Genomic DNA, 18,908 nt, shown 5'->3' on the forward strand with positions numbered 1-18,908 from the left:
GATTCCTGTAAAGGTTGTACTAGATTGAGAGCCAACTTTCCACATGCTTTTTGCAGACGTTAAACAGGAATGCGTACGCTGCACCTTGAATAGAACTGAATTCCGCATTTTAGTTTTTTTTTTTCTTTTTTTTTGCCAAATTCCTTGCATCAGTAGCAATTTGACTCGCCGCGAACGCCACATTTGTTTCTGGAAAAAGAACGGTCATCACCTGCACAATAATTCCACTTCCGTCTCTGATCGCACCACCTCGCTTATTTGTGTTAGCATATCAGACACGATCTAACGACAGGGAATCAAGCTGAGCATTGCTAAATGAGCACTTACGGAGGTTCTGCAATACACGGCTGATGCTCACTGGGTAGCCAAAGACAGCGTTAAACAGAATCGCCACTAGACCCAACGCTATTGAGACAAACTTCGTCATTTTAGGGGACTTAAGAACTGTTAAAAAATAACTAAGTACTAACCATTATCAACGAGGTTGACGATGTGTTTTATGTGTTTTATGGCGTATTTGTTATCGGTGACGCGTTGCATGCACGTTCAAATGGAAACACTTGAAATGTTGAAGTAGAAGATAACTAGCGTAAATCTTAACTATCTAATTATATTGAGTGAAAAAGTCGTTGGCTTAATTTCACCTCGTTTGGCGTTAATGGATGCCTTTCCCTCAGTAGACATCGTACTTATTAAGGCCATTCATAGGCTAAGCTATTCAAGTGTGCAGGTGCAAATGCATCTCGATTTCTTTTAATCACACAAGTTTTTCTAGTTCTCTTTTGTTCGCCTCAGGGATTCGGCAAATTATTTTGGCCAAGGATTATAGAATTAAATCATATACAGAGCCTTAATTCGTACTTGCCCTTTTCTGGTCATTTTTATTTAACGCAAATGGGTTAAAGGTGTTGCTAATAAACAAAAACAACCATCTAGAAGTAATAAGAAAGCAATTATCCTTCATTGTTGACCGAATCGTGAACTGCGTAAATTGCTGAAGTAAAGGCAATTTTGCTCCGTACAAATTTCGCTATTGAGAATATTTGGGCGAATCGCTGTATATTTACATACTAAGTAAACGCATATACGAGTTTGACTATCGGCCTGCTCAGTAACCAGCAAATGGATTAGTCTGTGTTCCACGCGACTTCGTTGATGTGGCCACCTTAAATTTTGAATAAGCTACTTAGGCTCATCGAGTACAGTTTATATGTACATCCGACTCTCTGGAAAGTGTAAATCGAGCTATCAAATAAACAATCGTACTAAACTCAAATCGCTTACGGCGGGCATAGTTATAGAATTCTTTCGAAATAAAGTATTGCCTTAAAATTAGGAGAAACAGAATTTCAGCGTTCTGGAAAACATATTCTTCAAGCGTGTGCAAGTATGCCGAATCACATCTGACGTTACAGTCCTTGTGTGCAGTTTATAAGGAGATCCTTATATAGAAAATCAATATGTGAGTGACTGAGGTAAAATTAATCGTGTTGCTTAACGAACGCTGCAGATGTATCGCCAATATGATATCTTTCCTTTTAGCGGTAAGCGTTGCACATAGCACTGAGTACCGCCGGCCTAAGGCCGATACGGCTTACACCTTAAACCGCTCATCAACAGCATTAAACCTAACCTATTGACATACATACATACAGATGTAAGTAGGGTACTAGTGTTACATTTACCAAAGTGCATGTGGCTCCTTACCGTTGATTTCTTTCTATAGTCCTATATTTGTCCTCACAACGAATTCTGCCGCCCCACTGGACGCATAAGCAGGCAAATGTTGCACGTAACTCTAGAGGATTCGATCGAATGTTTTTTAACGTGTTGCCTTGTAATTTTTTTTACACGTCTGTTATTAAGTGCTAACAGAAATCACAACGTAATAGCATTGTTTATGGGCACCTTTCGGCGGGACTACACACTGATGCACTCTGCATGACGACTTTTCATTCATCGGCTGTTGTTCGTTCAGTTATTGCTCATATGTCGCTCGCGTTTCCTCATTCTGGTTCGTCATGGTTTCGCAGTCATTCTTGGATCGCATACGAGTGGACCGTCGCAAACGGATCAGTCTTTCTGACCTCCTTCGCTACACATTCGCCCTTACCACCCTGAACGGAACACCAAACAGGCGGTAAGCACAACGGCCAATCCTGTGTAGCTAGTTGGGATTATAAAGTGGCGTCGAATAAACGTTTTTTCTACTTTTCCACTACTCGTCCGTTCGACGTACGAGTCGGGCCCAACTCGCATAGACCGCTGCCATATTCAATATAACCCATGTTCGTTAGATCTGTCATCTTACACCGTCCACATATAATTCGTACGCTACAGATTTCTGCTTCCAGCGCGTATCTTCACGTCTACTGCCATTAACTAAGAGTTTTGTTGTCTTCAGTTCTTGCTCGTACAGTTGCTGTCGTAGCGTGATTCCTATGGCAGCAGGCTCGGACATATTGACGGATATGAACTGATGCTATAGATGTTCGTGTCGATATAGACCTGCTTACGTACACGTTTTCTTGGCCTGAGCAATTTTCTTTCTATTCCATTCATTATAGACAAATTTGATTGTACAATAATTATGATCAACAGTAATAACTTGATGCCCTCTTATTGGCGCTGGTGAACATAGGCAATGAGTGCATTTTCGTTTTCGCTGCTCTGCACATTTCATTCAACGCTTAAACCAATAAGTTTTTTTTTTTTTTAACTGACCGTATTTTTTTGTGATTTGGCTTCGGCCTTTTCTCAAGCCCGGTGCTGCTGGTCGATGCTGTTTAGCAAATCATCCGTGTGTGACCACGACATCTTTGCTTATTCACCCGGTCGGCCGAACGTCAGCCGCTCAATCTATTGTTATTCAGTTCAATCTGATATATGAAATTAGACGAATTTCTAGGCTGGCTTTATTAAAACAGCTGGTGACGCCGTCATGTTGGCATCGCATTGTATCGTGGCATTGGCATCGAATGGCCTATGCAGATGATTTTTCATGACCACAAATCGATGAAGCGGAACGTGACTCACGCTGCTATTACTACCCGAAACGACAACGGACGAACTGCATGAATAAGTCCGTGCACTGAGTTCTTCTTTCAGTTTAATACTATAATATATTATCATGCGGTTTCGTTTTTCTACATATTAAACTATGCTAAGAAATACATGGTGTTTTTTCATCTGAGAAGTCCTCTGATGTTTTTCTCATTCATGTTCTAAAGGACCGGACATATACAAACGATTAGCTAGTAAGCTATTTTTGCAAACGCTCTGTCCGAATTGCCTGATTCGTGGACGTAAACCACAATTATGATCTTTGAATTTTTACGATAACTATTTCATCTGCTTCTAGAAAGACATTCACCTCGGTATACCCCGTGCATACGAGTATAATCGTCAATGCTCTAATTCAAATATGTAAAAAAAACTCTATAGGTTTTCTTGCCTTTCATACACAATCGAATAGCACAAAACGGTCAGCTGCAAATTTAGGATTAAATATTTACATATTTTACTGATTGTTCGACAACAAAATATTGTATGTTGGATAGAAGTGCGGATTTGATGTTTGGACTTTTTTGTAATGCACATCCTTGTTCGTTTTGACGACGCCTTTGTCCGTTAAAATCTTGTTTTTCAGTGGCTAGTAAAGGTATGTTTGGTCATAGACATTGCGGTCTTAACAGAGCAAAGAGGTCTTAAGTGAAAGCGTAGCACGTGAATGGGGTAAACGTTTCAAGAATAAAGGTTCTTGTGTTGAGATAAATTAGTCTGAAGCAAGCAAGTGACCGAATTTCAAGAACCGAAGGACAAGAACGCATTGCCACAATCGCAGAACTTGGAGTCTAAGGGTTCCATTGCATCTAATCGACATCGGTCGGAACCGGCGTTAGAAAATTATAATATTGAAAATGTAGAAACCAGGGAAAAGACGAACGCCTTATGGATCCATCCCTGGCTAGTTGGAAATACGTGTCGTATATTCCGCGTGAAATTTGCGGACGTTTAGGTACGATCATCGTAAACGAGCCATGGTTCAATATTTGCCGTGAAGCGCCAAAGGACCAGGCAAGGGAGCGCTATCGCCCTGGAAAGAAGTTTGGCTCGACGGCAATGTCGCGTAGGTTCGAATATACAATGACGGTAGTACTTACAATAGACATCAGCGGTATCCGCTACTGTGAGATAGTTGCCAAAAATGAAACAATCAATGCGACCCGCTATTTCGAATTCCTGCAAAGGCCTATAGACGGCCTATTGGTACGGTGATCGAAGGCACGTAGTGTGATTACTTAATCGTGGAGCCAAATCTCATCCCTATGCCTCAGTTAATTTTCAAGACTTAGAAAATGAGTTTTTAGTATTGGTTTTACTTCTCTTATTTTCTAGATCTAAGCCAATGTGATTATGGGGCTTTCGACGCCTTAAGAAAGCTATCAGTGGCTAAGAAGTTGCCAGAGCGGAAATGGAAGCGTTTCTAATGCACATTAATAGATCACCATTCTAGACCAAACAGTTCAAAGAGTATACTAAAACATACACGTACTCAAACAACGGCATTCTATTTCGAATGAAGAACGTGCGCGGTAATTCCACTTTCAATCATGTTGTGCCCGAAACTTATATTGAATTGAGCTTAGCAGACGCCAAAATAGCTTTGAGATTGAAATTTATCATGTTATAAAAGCAGTTCCTAAGCTACCTTGAGTACAGAATTATTAGTGACGCTATGAAATTCCCGAACGTTCCGACCTTGTTGTAAACGAGGACATCTCAGACAATGATTCAGTGCAAATATGCCATAGGCCAGATAAGGCGCCTTTGCGGTGAATAGTGGACAATGCGAGGCGTACTATTATCAGGCATCCACATCCCGTTACACCTCTAAATACTATAAAGTAGTCTAGTGGACACTTCTTGAGGTCAGCAATTAGCATCATCCATCGCGGCTATCCAATGGACGCCGAGGAAAATTTGGCTTTATTTTGCAATAGCTTAGAAGAAAGTAAGTTTTTCAGCGGAATCGGCTTTTGGCGGCTTGCTTAGGTGTTTATCTGTTTCCATGCTAGGCCGGTCGTTCCATACCACATGGTATTACATTGACGTTTCAGAATAGACTGGAATGCGATGCAGTATATCTTAACCATCGATTTGTTTACAGCTCAGTGTTAGCCTACCCATTGCATGTTTTGTTTTTCGTAATGTTGATAGTGTAGCTGACGATATACATCGCTTCGCATGTCCCGTCGATGTATTCGGCACAGAAAATATCTATGACTCGCTAAGTATTTGTGACACTGTTCTTAAACAGATTTGAATGTTTGAAAGCGATTCTACTGAGAATTACGATGCGTGGGTTTAGGGTGAAACATTGCAGTGTTAGATCGATTAGCTGATTGATGAAATGCCGACCTTGACGCTAATAAGAGCTTTGCTGTTGATCATGTCGACACGCTAGCAGCATTTTACTGTTAGCATAAATTTGTTGTTTCATCATATATGCTTCCTCTACAACTCAGCGATTTCTTAGCTATCTGTTATCGTATTACGTTATAGTCCGATTAGCTAAGGTATGACTTTTTACCTATTTACCATGGCTACGCGTATTCATACATTGATTTTCTAAACAATATCAACTAGAAAAATGTCCACACGGTAAACGATCAAGATTAAAATTCCATTGGCACTGAACAATAGCTACTGTTAGCAAAACGCTTCATAGAGAAACAATGAACTATACGCCCTTCCATATCGAGTGAAACACTAAAAATGTATTATATAAACTAATATTGATAATAATGATCAAAAATCGATCACAGACCCACTGTGGAGTCAACGGGGTTAGCTGATGAAACCATTGTCAAAGCTGACCAGAGGACCTTGCATGGAAGCTAAAGCTAAGCGATGCTCTTTGTTTGCTTGTAATTCTGGCGAACGAAGGTAATGCTACAAAAAAGAGAACGTCAGTGATTGCTAGCCAACCCGATAGAGTTCAACACAAACCCGACAGATTACTGCAAAAGCAACAATCGAACCGGTAACCGTAGCGTTGTCACGACTTCTACCATGCCTTGTTATATGCGGCAATCATTTGCACCGTTTTCGGTACTTAGTTCCCTGGAACGAATGGGTAGGCAAATTTAGAAGTGAACAGATCTAAATCTGCTGTTATCGAACCGGCCCTCAGATCATTCAGTCATTGACGGATGTAGGGTTTCCCTCCATATTCGCAACGGCTAAGCGTTGTGCGACGCGCCGAGGCTTCGGGACTTCGTGACGGCCACGAAATTGACGCAAGATCCCGGTACGGCGGGGCTGGCTATCAAGTTAGCATTAACTCCATATACGATCGAATTCTGCGCTACTATCAACCAGCATTTCAGCCGGTAATACTTTATCATCGAAATGCCCCTTCAGCGTCCTCTGTTACTATTGAATAAATCCAAACGTTACGACTCGATAGCAGAACATTACGGATTCTCATTGGTCACGAAGGTTCATTAATAGCAACTATTGATATTAGCGAAGGGGATGAAAATAAGAACTTTGTGGTTGGTGGTCGAATGAGGTATTAAAACTAGACCCCAATATGACCTCTGTTATTTTGTTGACGGTGAGTAGCATCTGGGGCGTTCTTCGTGATACGCTGGCCTCAATAAGACAAAAAGCAAACGCGAATAAGAACGGCCATCGGTGCAAGGTGGGCCAGTCAATACGGGGTGGAAATCGTGTCGAACGCCATTGTGATACCCTTGATATTAGCTATTGAAAAGTGAAACTTGTCCGGGCGGATAGAGTAGATGTAATGGGTATGTCAACGATGTGATCAGAACACGGAAATCAATAGGTGAGCCGGTCAGCTAGCTGTGCGCACAAACTGACTTGAGTGGGACACCGATAGCTGCTAAGTAAAAGAATTCAAATTAAAGAAGAATAGTAGCTACACTTTTTAACATTACTTCTCAATCGTGAATAATGATAAAATAAGTTTCAGCTTCATTATACTTATTTGCCGGTAAGTTCTAACTAAAGCAATCTATCAAGAATCGACTTTTCTAAGTTGCTCTGTAAATAGCGAGTTTAATTTTGAAATGGAAATTAAAGGGAAACAATCAGAGGACATAACATTTTAATTCGTACTTTTAGGTTTTTTCTTTTCCTATGTTGTTCTACATATAACGTTACCATGATTACCTTTAATCATGTCGAACCCTGCTCAACATCCTAACTAGTAGTGTACTTTGTGTATAAATTCTTTATATATACATATAGCCGAAACATTCTTTCTGTGGTGCCCTTACATAGTACTTAGTTAAGCGATAGCGTGTCGTCTTCAGCAACTACGTGCAATATAGGGTAAAAGGCTGAGAGGTAATGAAGAAACTGCATCGTCTGTCTAACTTGTCGTCACCTAGGTACATAAGAGGAACAAGTTCTCTGAGCGTTTTGATGCCGAAAACTTCGCAACTATATCTTAATAATTGACAACACATACGCCTGTTACTATGTTGCTCATTTCTTAGCACTCCTAGAGGTCAAGAGGCATTCTGTCATTGTGAAGGCTAAATCCTTTCAACACCAACGTTTACTCAAAGAGCATTGTAATTAGTTGGGCGGTGGTAGCCAATTTTGTATCTGAATTTGTCGTTGCATCGCACATGCTAACGTGTGGAACACAGAGGGGCAGCGGCCCCTAGGTCTTCCAGCCAAAGGTTTAGTTTTCCTAGTCACAATAAAGAGGGTTAAGTTTGAATATAAGAAATGAATACGGTTCATGCACATAATAAAACCTAAATCACCCATTTAATCTACAAGTCGACTAAATCAACACTTGAATTTATTCAGACGTTCAAAAAAATATACTCAGAACTTTGCTACAAATCGCTTGAAAACGGTGTGAAAATATTCTCTGTTCTCTTCTGACAGAAGCTCTATTCATTAGAATACAGATAGGAAAATAATGAAAGATATAATGGTTGACTATTCCCCCCGTTTGGCGAAATATTTCAGCCGGCAAGGTCGTATGCAAATTTCACTTCTTGCTTTGATCTTTCGTAGACGCACCGTTCCTACCAGTGATAAAATACAGACCCTATCATTTAGCTGTTCGTCTAGAAGCTAGATTTTAAAAGCTCACTGTTTTTATGCAGTTCCGAAGGTACGGAACCGTAATAGTCATATCGTCAGATGGTTCTCTTGACCAGTGAACGTAGCTGGGAGTGATTTTACTATGTATTTGATTGCATCACACTCGGCTTCCCAATACCAGTACCACCTATATGTAGTACTACGGCAATCAGTGCTTAGTTTATAGACGCTGGGAAGCCTAATCGATTTTGATGGAACGCAACCGCGACATCTTATATCTATTGATCATACTTTGTTGAAAACAAACCATATATTAATGAAAACAAATCCCCATGTACTATGATTACTTTTATATATATATATACGTAAGTTTACTGAGAACTCGTTGAGTCTATACGCACCCTTGCCATCAACATCGAATGACCGTGATGGAATGGTCTGAGGGACTTGAGGGTGAGGGTACTATTTATGCTTCAGGGGGGGGTTGTAATGTCATGCGCGACTACAGATGATCTTCACAGCGTAAAAGGAAAAGTAAAGCACAAAAGGACGACAATAGAAGTTTGTGTCAAATCGAGGTAAAGCAGAAGAATTTAAAGTGAGTGGTACAGATGATCATCTTCTACGATCATAATGATGTGGATGTTCGCATGCGTTTCCAGAAGAGTGCAGTTAATAATGTCATCGAGTATTGATGCGCTGCCAATTATTTACAAGGGAAAACTGTGTTTTTGAATAGTGCGTATATATAGCTTTTGAGCATCGTGGGTTATTATAAATAACGAAATCTGTCTTTTCAGGTAGTACGATATACTTAATACATTTATTTTCAGTTATCTATCATTTTTTTTAATGAGATATTTTCTTCCGAAAAAAAAGTCAACTTTGATGGTTATGGCATTTTTCAAAGAAATCATTGATGCTAAATTACCGATTGGGAATCTTTACGGCCAGTTTAATTAAAATGTGATACATTATGCAGTTTTTTTTACATTACCTGCACGTTTCAAATGAAAACCACTGTTGACTTTCGACACTTGCAGGATGTCAAACATAGCCATAACTATTAGACTTAACCACTGCTTTGGCCTCGGCCATTGTTAGTGTTGCAGTTATCTTGAATCTTCGGTGTATTATGTGTTATTAATTTTTACTTTTTCTATTTCTGCCCGTCGTGGGCAAATGTAATGCTATCTCATTTTTCTGAACGTTGAACGAGAACAAATTTCTAAAGTCTTCTATCTAAACATGCTATCAGGCAGTAGCTGTTACGCTACCGATGTTCGGTTCACACTGTGCGTGTACTTCTATATATAGCGATTGCAATTATGCCTTGCTTGAGGCCATGGCGATTTTTTAGATGATGTCCACGTATGCCTATGATAACTTCTGCTAGCCTGCCTATTGCCGAACTTTCATATCGAATAAGTTATTTTTTTTTGCACACCGTATAGGTAAACCCGGTCGTATAGAATTGCATGCGAAATTGCAGTTTCTCAACAGGAAATCCCCAGAACCATTTTACTCGTACAAGAGATCTGATGTAACCGTGGCGTGTCATTTTCTTCGCTATCTTCTGAAATCTCGACGTGTTCTATGCCAAACCACATGCAACGATAGTCGAAGAATTAGCTTTGTGAACAATAAACCGTAATCGATTTCAAACGACAAAACATTGTCAGGTGAAGAGTGGAAAAAAAGGTTATATTAGAGGTAAATTAGCGAGAAAAATTTTCGCACTCTAGTACCGATAAGTACCCGATGTGTACGTTTTCAATATGGTACCGATGCAAATGTGACCGCCACAATATTTCATTAGCAGAAACCGTTAAGATACAAACAACATGTCCTTCTCTTATCTTCAACATGTTCTTCTGTATGTATATATATAATCTAAGCGTGATCACGGCAAGTCAACTTACGGTTGAGTTCAGTAAGCGCTGTACCCAGTAAACGTCTTCTACTCCAAACAAGTCAGCTGCTACATAAATTACTATCATAATATATACTGATTATAATAAATTTAGACATATACTCAATGAACGTAATGAAGCAAAGAACGATAAAATAACTGGGAGATAACTTGGCTGATTATCTTAAGCGCTTCTTCCGCTGCGCAAGTTTCATTTTTCATCGAACGAAGATAGAAGCAGGAGCGTTGAGCCCATACTCAGAAGACTCGCCGTCTCACTAATAATACTGTTACAGACCTGCTAAGTACGTTAATCAGACGTAGAAAACTGTTTTACTTTGCAGTCGTTGCACCTTTATTCTGTATGTATGTCTGAAGGTGTTCGTATTCGTATTGTTTGTCACTGCTTGAAAATTTGCAGATGAACGGATCGTTAATACTGCATGTGTGTTTTGCTATGGCATGTATGATATCGTGCATCATGGCACGGAACGCCGTATATTTCCCCGGAGCCGTACGGGGCATTTACGGGTACTCGTACAGCGGAACAGCTAATTACAACGAGTATGCAAGACAATACAAGAAGCCCGTTGTACTGGCAGGAGGATACCGGTATGTATTTAACTTATTATTGAAGATAGCATTTGGTTTTAGCCTCGAAATACATTAACATTTCGCAGCAATTTTCAGCTTTCGGCTCGTTTGCGCACTTTTGAGATTTCTCATTTTATTAAAAAAATGTTTCAAAATATGCACAGAGTGGAAGACGGTTTCCACCTAAATGCATATATGTATAGTTTACATAGTTATATATGTAAACTATATATATATATATATATATATATATATATGTATAGTTGACAGGTATAAGTTAAATTCAACTTATACCTGTCAACGTAGATGAAAATCTGTCTGTTCAACTTATGTAAAAATACATCTGTGCAGCTAGACTATTTTAGGTGCGCTGTATTTTATGAAACTGTCCAAATACTGTGCATTAAAGATAGTATATATGGCATAGCTCAATCGTGTGCTGTTCGGATTGTTGCCCTGGACTTCTATACTGCTTGTCTTACAACGTTGGTTAGCTAGCGCTCACAATGGAGCGATTTTTTTATATTTCAGGGGCGGAGCACTTCGAGTGTCCGGGGGTTATCGTGGTGGACCACTCCTGGCGGGAGGTTATCGGGATCTTTCTCCGGTTGACTACTATGACGATTTGGTCGCAACGCACGATTATTATGGCGGCGGTCTGTACGGTAGAGGATACAGGTCCCGCGGGAGCGGATACCCCTATAGCTATAACTACTACTGAGCACTTCATTCTCTTTTTATGCTAAATGTCGTTATGCAAAGAGGGATGGGCATAATTTATTGCCGCCACTATTGCCTCATTCATGCCTAGCAAAGCTAACTGAGCAGGGATAAATATCGGAAGATAAAAAAAACGGACAGCATATACTGTATCTGGCGAAAAACAGCCAATAAATGGAGACACATGAACCTGTTAACATGACAGGACATTGTACATTATGCTCCCTAATTCCTAGTAAATACATGAAATAAAGATCCGAAAAAAGAATGGGGTTAGTTGTACAGTTTTGTCTGCAAAATTACTTTGTCACCTTCTTCGTACTTTCGTCTCTGCAAGGAGAGTCGAAAGATAATTTGTTAGGTTTCATTCCTGAGCTCGTAAAATGGGGCGAAGTAAAGTTAACGAAATGTCTTAGTTGTGGGTTCGGCAAGCACTAAAATTTGCCAGCTTTTTTACTTTCATGCGGTGCTTTGCCCTGAAAATGATTACACCTTTCATTCAAGACCTTCTGCAATGCTTGCACTGTTTCGCACTTAGGCTTTTTCTGTTACGTGTAATTTTTTGCGCTGAAAATTTATGCCACTGCGTCCATAACGACTTCTAACTTAAAAACATCCAGTTGAAAAAAACAGTTATTGAATAATTGATTAAACGATAGTGCGCTACATCATATAAGAAAGGGGTTTTAGCGCTTCAGGGCTCAAGGTACATGTTCGGACCGCAAACGTCACAAGGCAATACTGAACTATCTGGGCCATTGTTTACACAGTAGGAGTTAGTCGTGCCACCTTCAGGAATCTTCTGCATCCAAATGCGATTATGTTAAAGGCGATTAAGTAAGCAGCCATATAAGTCCAGCAAAAATCGTACTGCTAACAGTGCACAGTAGATTTGAACAATGCAAAAAGAAGAAAAGAGTGATTTCTACACAAAACCTACAGTATGAGTGAAAAAGGGGTTTTCAACAACAGGCTTAATGCGTAGCATTCGGATCTAACTAATGGAAAATGTAATCGAGTTTTGGAAATACACGACGATTGCAGACTGCGATCGACTGAAGAGGTAGACGACTGTAAAAAATAATTGTCTTCTATGGCAACCTTTGATTCTTCAGTTATCCAGTGATTTTTAATAACATACCTTGGACAAAAACTGTCTAGGCACAAATTATTGTTATTATTATTATTATTACCAATATTTGAATGGAACGCTCCGGAGGAATTAATCAAACTTGAGTATGGAACGCTAAATTATTTATATTTTTTTATTACTTTGCAACCCTTCGATCGATCTTTTCATAGGCGACAAAGTACCCTTTTCTGCCTAGCCTGTAACTCAAGTAAAGCTACTCTCTCAACCTGAGATTACTATTCAATAGAAAATACATTCATTCGCATGACTAGAAAGTTTTCACTGAACATATATGGTTATAACTACGGTTCGGTCATAACTACTCTAGAAGACCTAACTTTTAAACTTTAAAAAAAAATCTCGCAAAATATTAATGTTTTAAGATACTAAGATTATAATAAAAAATTATCATATAATTTAAAGGTTCGACTAAATATTTGCGTGTCCGCAGCGTCCTACAGTGTCGACAAGCAATGATCTTTACTGATTGATTATTTTTATATGTAAAAAGCGCTCTTCTTGAACCTTTTCTTCACATACTCATAAAGATGAATAACTGGTAAATGTATATATATAATATTGTAAGGCAGATATGTCTGAAGTAGTTGAAGGATCTCGTCTGACACGAGACAAATTACTTTAGTATTTGTCCCTTTTTTTCTGTGATATTAATGACTATGATGGAGTTAAAAATAGTTGTTCTTGGATAAGTTAAAGTCGACTATTATGCCCGCGTTGTAACCATATAACTGTAGTTACACACTCTACTCCTTGTTAAGTAAGAGACCATTCATGAGATAAATAGCCACTTGTACACGGGGGCTTTTCAGCTTGTTATACGTTCAGTGCTTGTTTTCAGGTGTTTTTAATTCGTTGTGTCTGTGTTAGATTATTTTCCACTCAATCCACATTTTTGTCTAATAAAATTCGTTTTCAATCAAAATTTACGAAAATCACCATACAACAAAGCCGGAGTTGGGCTTATATACAAATTTTCGTCCGAAAACTAGTAAACGGTAAGAGCTTGCTTATAAGATATTGTTTCGAAATGTATTTTGTTGCTTTGTCTTTCTAAATTTTGGTTTATTTTAAAAAGGGTTCCACAATGAGCTAACGAATTTGGTGTAATATGAATTTAAAATATCTGTGACAGAGCATGCAGTGACTGATACAAGATCTACCGGCGTTTGTCGAAGGCCGAAACGGTTGAACGTTATGTGAGTAAAAGAAATTATATTTCTACCATTACCGTAGTATTCATAAGATAAAAACATTAAAAAAATACAACCATAAGCGCTTGCATAAATATGTTTCGAATTTTATGTCAAGCACTGCTTTTAAGCGTTGTTTCAGGCGGCTGACTCCTAGCATGAAACATTTCGTTCTGCGCCCCGTGTCAGACCTAAACTACTTCACGTACCTCTAACGTTTGAGGTAAACCCGTTATCAGTATATCACCACAACGACTTGTGTAGGGTCTAACAGCAGGGATTATGCAGTTCAGCACGTTAGAGAAGGTTTACTGGTCGTCCTTCGAATAGTGGTTTTTTACAACCTGCTACTATAACTTTCGTTTTCCTGATGGCGCCAATGACAGGCATATAAAAAGCGTTGTCGATATCAAAAACAGTGTAAAAGGCTAAACTCGTATAGTATTGTGTACTCATTGAGTAGTTTAGTTTATTATCAAATAATAAGCTGCCTTTAAAAGCGAAGCATCGTCATTCGCTCAAAATTTTTATAAAGGGTTCTGCAAAAATATGCCCTATCATAGAGTGGCATCTGGGCACTGTGACAAAGTCCCACACAGAACCTCACGTAAAATTTTCTGTTTCGTAAGTGTATGTTCATCACAGGTATTGACAATCCGTTTCTACCATTCATGCAGAGTAAAGCCATACTCAAACTCACGTTTTTATCTGGCACACTAAATTCTCAGGCAGACCGACATCGAAGAAGATTATCTTTGAAAAAACAGTCTAAGGTTGTTCGCCGGGGGCATTATCAACTTTCTTATTATAATATTAAGTATTTTTTTTCACTGAAGAAAGCATGACCTTTTTTTAATGGTAGAAACATATTGGTCCTCTGTTTATTGCCTACCGTAGAACATTCACTGAACCTTTATTTTACGTATCCAAATGGGATTGTCTTTGATCAAGCTAGCAATATATATTTCCAGCTTTACGTTGTATGCTACAGTTAACTGTTATTAAAAATAAATGACCTGCAGCACGAAGTTAAATTTGTTTATGTACGATTGCCAACGTACATTTTCTCACATGCCTCTAGGCATTGCAAGCAAACGCGTCGCCACTTCACCGTCAACTCATTAATTAAGCGGGTCTTCACTTGAGCTGCGATCAAACGATGGTTCGATAGCAGTATGTTTCTCAGTGTGCCAAATATTACACAGGTAGCATATTGGGGTAATTTTTAATTAGTCATCTTCGCAATGGTCCTTATCCAGCTTTATCTAGAAAGTTTTTAGGGGCTACGAATTCCAACATTACCCCGAAAAAATGTAGAGGTATACTTATCTTAAATTTTGGATATTCTATTAGAAAAAAACTCTAACAGTAGCATTTCCAAAAGCACTCAGCAAAACCATCTCACCGGACAGAGATGCTTGTCATCTTAGTCCTTTGTTACTTCGATGTAGCTTTGGCATATCTGAAGGGTAAACGTTAGACTTGATAATGGTCAGGAATTTGTGAATCCGTTTGAAAACGAGCTCAAAAGAGACAGTTTATCACCAAATGTATAGAACATTCAAAAAATCCTGCTCGATCTCGTCTGCTTGAATAACATAGGGGTAAAGGTGGGGGTGGCTTTTTTTTGCGATTTCCTCCTCTTCAGTTGCATTACTGAGAAATAATTCTTGATCGTATCATAACTTCTTAGCAGCTTTCGCTCTACATTTATGAACCTTTAGAGTTTCAAAGGAAGATCTGGTGCCATCACTCGATGAGCACATTTAATAGACCTTTTCTTAGATGGCGCCTAACAGTGGCAAACTGCACTCTTTCATATTACCTCACGTTGGTTTTTGCAAAAGTTACGGTTGCTTATACTTTAAAAAATGTCTGTGCATTACCCCAGCTTACGGCAAGTTCACTACATAACAAGTTAAAGTTGCATAGAATTTAGTTTCAAATTGAAATGAAGTTGATCTAATCATCCTCCTATGGGACATTCGCCATACACCAGGTGTTGCTTTACGTAATTCACATATATTTCGGAATGCATTTGTTCTGTGAGATTCATCCGTAGTCTGAGTAGCCATGTAAACTTGTGACATGTTACCTGTTCAGGCCCTTTATCCTTTTGTCCGCTTAGGATAGATTTGCAAATCCGTATTTAGTCGTCACAGCTTTTCGTATCGTTTTATAGCGCCACAGCTTTGACACTTATCTCTTTGGATATTACTCCAAAGGCGTCTTGTTGCCTAGTTCAACATGTACCTCAGCTATTTTAATGCACCCCATGGCGATGACAATAGTCCACGATACCAACAACGGACCCCTTTATTCATGAAAGCCAAATTAAGCCCAGAATTAAATGATATAGATATACTCATAACATCGTACAACAGGCCAATCCGTGCTGTATTTTCTTACATATTAATCTTTCCGGTAAACTGACCATGGTAGCAAGTTTTCAATTTACTATTCTTCAATAGACCCAAAAAGGTCATTTATTTTTCTATCTATGCTAATTATTAGGCAACCTTTATTGTCGATATATGTGCAACTAATTCTAAAAGATGATCAATTCTAGCTTGGCCTCTATTCGGCAGGGCATGAAGTTACAGCGTTTCCACTACGCAGGATTTTGCTGACAATATGTCCTATAAAGGCTTCTACACTGTATTTTCATACGTTACCTGCAATTAACATTGGGTTATCTTAAGATTGTCAGCTATATATAGGTGGGTACTTCGAGGTAATTTAGCTCGTGGTTGTCTTCGCAAAACTCTGTCTCACGCTCACACGCTTAATTAGCTTTAGACCATTTTCCAAATACATACAAAAGAATAGGCCGTTGGCGGTTTCTTTCAGCTATAATTGATTCGAGAATAGTCTCTCCATGTGCTAGAATTCCTTCTTTAAGAGAAAGGATAATTTTAACTTTGTACATACGCTCATAATAACTTACAATATGCGGTACAGCCCATATGCAAATATGCGCATGCTCTCATTCCAAACCGCTACTGTAAATTGTGTATTTAGGTCTTCAAAGCTTGCTGTCCAGTTTTCCCGATATCTGGAAATAACGCCTCCATATTATACTACATTGGACGATTTTGCAGCCACGCTTCGTTGGGCAACGAAACGAACCCAGTGAAGACCCCAAATTGCATCCTCATGTGTCGAACAGCTCTATAATTTGAGTCGAGATTTCGACCCGCCTGGCTGATCCCGATTCTCGCCTATAAGCGATCCAAATTCATGTAAATATTTTATAATTATATAATGATAATGAAATCGAGCTTGCTTCTGGATATTCCTAGATCAGAATTGAGCTGCATTTGGATATAGTCGAATTGTTTAAAGGAAAACTAATCAAATACTCAACGTTGCTTTGGTGGAGCTTGGCTCAAGCTTTGCTTGAGAACTAATTATAATACCTATAGGTGGGTTTGCTTACAGGATTAAGAGGAGGTTAGACAAAATAAGCTTTAATTTTTGATAGTCAGTTTCAATGCGTCGCACTCGTTATCCATTTGCAAGAGCCAAACGTTACGACCCCAGCGCCTCCACACTGTACAATAGTGCATGTACTATGACATTTAGAATAGAAAATTGTATAAGTACCCTGTTTCTCACCTATTAGCATATATCAAAAATAGCTATGTGAAACAGATAGCTGTTCATCTATCAGATTACTTTAACTAATCGTAGGTTCTCTATGAAGGGCCCATTAATCCACGTTTTTCTATCTACATGGAATTGATAGATCTCAAAAAAAATCGAGTTGCATCTTCATTTGATTAACTTAAGGGCCTGTTATTCGAATTACGCGCCATTACACGCTCCGACATCAACAGATACCTAACCAAGGTGGTTATCGAAAAACCTTTTACTTAACAAGTTTCCGAAAAGGTTATTGGTGGATTCGTAATTAGAGGCTTTTGACACCACAGCGCAAAGCAAAAAATCTAACACTCCATAAAACTACCGATCTATATATTATGCAGCTTTTCATGTAAGTAGAGTGTTTAGCTTACAATCGAGATATTGTAAGCGAGTAGTTATTTGTTCCTAAATATATTGCATACATTCAAACATAGTCCTAGTTCACATATATCTGTGGTTCGTGGGGGTTTAGTCTCACATGCGAAAAGCATTCATCGTCTGACCGTCTTGAAATATAATTGCTACTAGAACTCTCAGTCTAGATACACACTATACACGAACACTTTACCATATAGAACAAGGGGACCTACACGAGCTTTCAGAGATTTGAGACATGGCACTTTAGGGAATCTAGTTATTTCCTCGTTCCGCCCAAATGTTGGCCGTAGGTGGCGGTGAGTAGACAACATAACTGGTATGCCATCGAACTACTTTCTAATTACGTACGCATTGACTTCACAGTAACTTCTATGATAATCGCATGAATGTTTTCAATATTTTTGCCAACTACTAACAGTATCACAATGTTTATTATATGAGAAAGCGATCGTATCACTTTGCATTTCTTGATTCTTCCACGTTCAACGCTGTACGTGTAACGGGTCAGCGTTTCGATGATCTCTTCTTTTGTGCGAGGCTTTCAAGCAACACTTAGGCGATTCGCTTTAGTACAATGACGTCAATTAGATCATTTAGGTCATTTAGATCGTCCATAATTTATTCTGCGTGAGATTTGTGTCATGAATGATATTCTGTAGCAGCGGGTTTCGTTCGAGCAGGGGTACTACCATCTATCACATCTATAGATAAGTGCGGGTAAGCAGTCGGCTAATTTTTAATGGATGTTCGTATATCCGTGCTGCTTAAAGGTGCCCTTTGGCAGCGTTCCGGCGAGGGCGTGAGGGGGACGGGTGGACCAGACAAGAAGCAGCAGCTACAGACACGGACCAGGGCCCATTAACTCGATCGTAAAATGCCGATCGCTTCGTCTGATTCCGTCCGACGACAACGACGACGACGGCAAAAACGCTGCTTGAAATGAAACGCATGAGTCGACGTGTGGTTGGATTGAACGTATCGCTTGTAGGTAGATTACGATACCTCTATCGAAGGTGGATAGGCAACCAATCTGCTATTCCCTGTGGACTCTTTCCCCCGTAACTCTGTACAGCTGCGCAACGAGTCACGTCGTCCATCGCCTCCGTATATGGCTTGCCGCCATTAGGTATCTAGCCTGTGCTATGCCTAACATTATGTGGTGGCCTCTCACTAATCTACCTACTCTTGTAGATAGATCGTCAGGCTGGAGATTCCG

The 18,908-nt window shown here is 39.3% G+C and overlaps 3 protein-coding genes across 12 annotated transcripts in view; 1 reads left to right on the top strand and 2 right to left on the bottom strand.

Moving 5' to 3' along the window:
* Positions 1–2,605, bottom strand: part of LOC111251047 (uncharacterized) — a 10,296-nt gene extending 7,691 nt beyond the window's left edge. The window contains exon 1 of the mRNA XM_022807229.2: positions 1,708–2,605. The gene's annotated coding sequence lies outside the window, so the exon portion shown is untranslated. The remainder of the gene's footprint in view (positions 1–1,707) is intronic.
* Positions 1–18,381, bottom strand: part of LOC111251046 (uncharacterized) — a 22,501-nt gene extending 4,120 nt beyond the window's left edge. Inside the window, exons 1-2 of one of the 4 annotated variants that reach the window (XM_086990379.1) lie at positions 18,109–18,381; positions 16,614–16,887 (exon numbers count right to left, since the gene is read on the bottom strand). In XM_086990379.1, coding sequence (XP_086846505.1) covers positions 16,614–16,656 — 43 coding nt within the window. In that variant the 5' untranslated portion in view covers positions 16,657–16,887; positions 18,109–18,381. The other 3 variants (XM_086990378.1, XM_086990377.1, XM_022807228.2) reach the window with 3 other exon arrangements.
* Positions 4,720–11,537, top strand: LOC111251969 (uncharacterized). Of its 7 annotated transcripts, none has more exons than XM_086990388.1 (3): positions 4,720–5,014; positions 10,431–10,621; positions 11,135–11,537. In XM_086990388.1, the coding sequence occupies exons 2-3, from the start codon at positions 10,431–10,433 to the stop codon at positions 11,322–11,324; spliced, it is 381 nt and encodes a 126-aa protein (XP_086846514.1). In that variant the 5' UTR covers positions 4,720–5,014; the 3' UTR covers positions 11,325–11,537. The 7 variants fall into 7 exon arrangements, with proteins under 7 accessions (XP_086846514.1, XP_086846515.1, XP_086846513.1 ...); XM_086990389.1 differs by lacking the exon at positions 4,720–5,014 and adding an exon at positions 6,838–6,856; XM_086990387.1 differs by lacking the exon at positions 4,720–5,014 and adding an exon at positions 6,877–7,024.
* Positions 18,382–18,908: the final 527 nt, after the last annotated feature.

The sequence above is a fragment of the Varroa destructor genome, unplaced genomic scaffold, assembly GCF_002443255.2.
Source record: "Varroa destructor unplaced genomic scaffold, Vdes_3.0 BEIS01000005.1, whole genome shotgun sequence".
NCBI classification, from domain to species: domain Eukaryota; kingdom Metazoa; phylum Arthropoda; class Arachnida; order Mesostigmata; family Varroidae; genus Varroa; species Varroa destructor.

What these genes read in the sequence shown, in the direction of transcription:
- LOC111251969 (XM_086990388.1), top strand. Translation starts at nt 10,431, where the DNA reads ATGAACGGATCGTTAATACTGCATGTGTGTTTTGCTATGGCATGTATG. An exon ending in GTACTGGCAGGAGGATACCG is followed by an intron (nt 10,622 to 11,134) that starts GTATGTATTTAA and finishes TTTATATTTCAG; the next exon opens with GGGCGGAGCACTTCGAGTGT.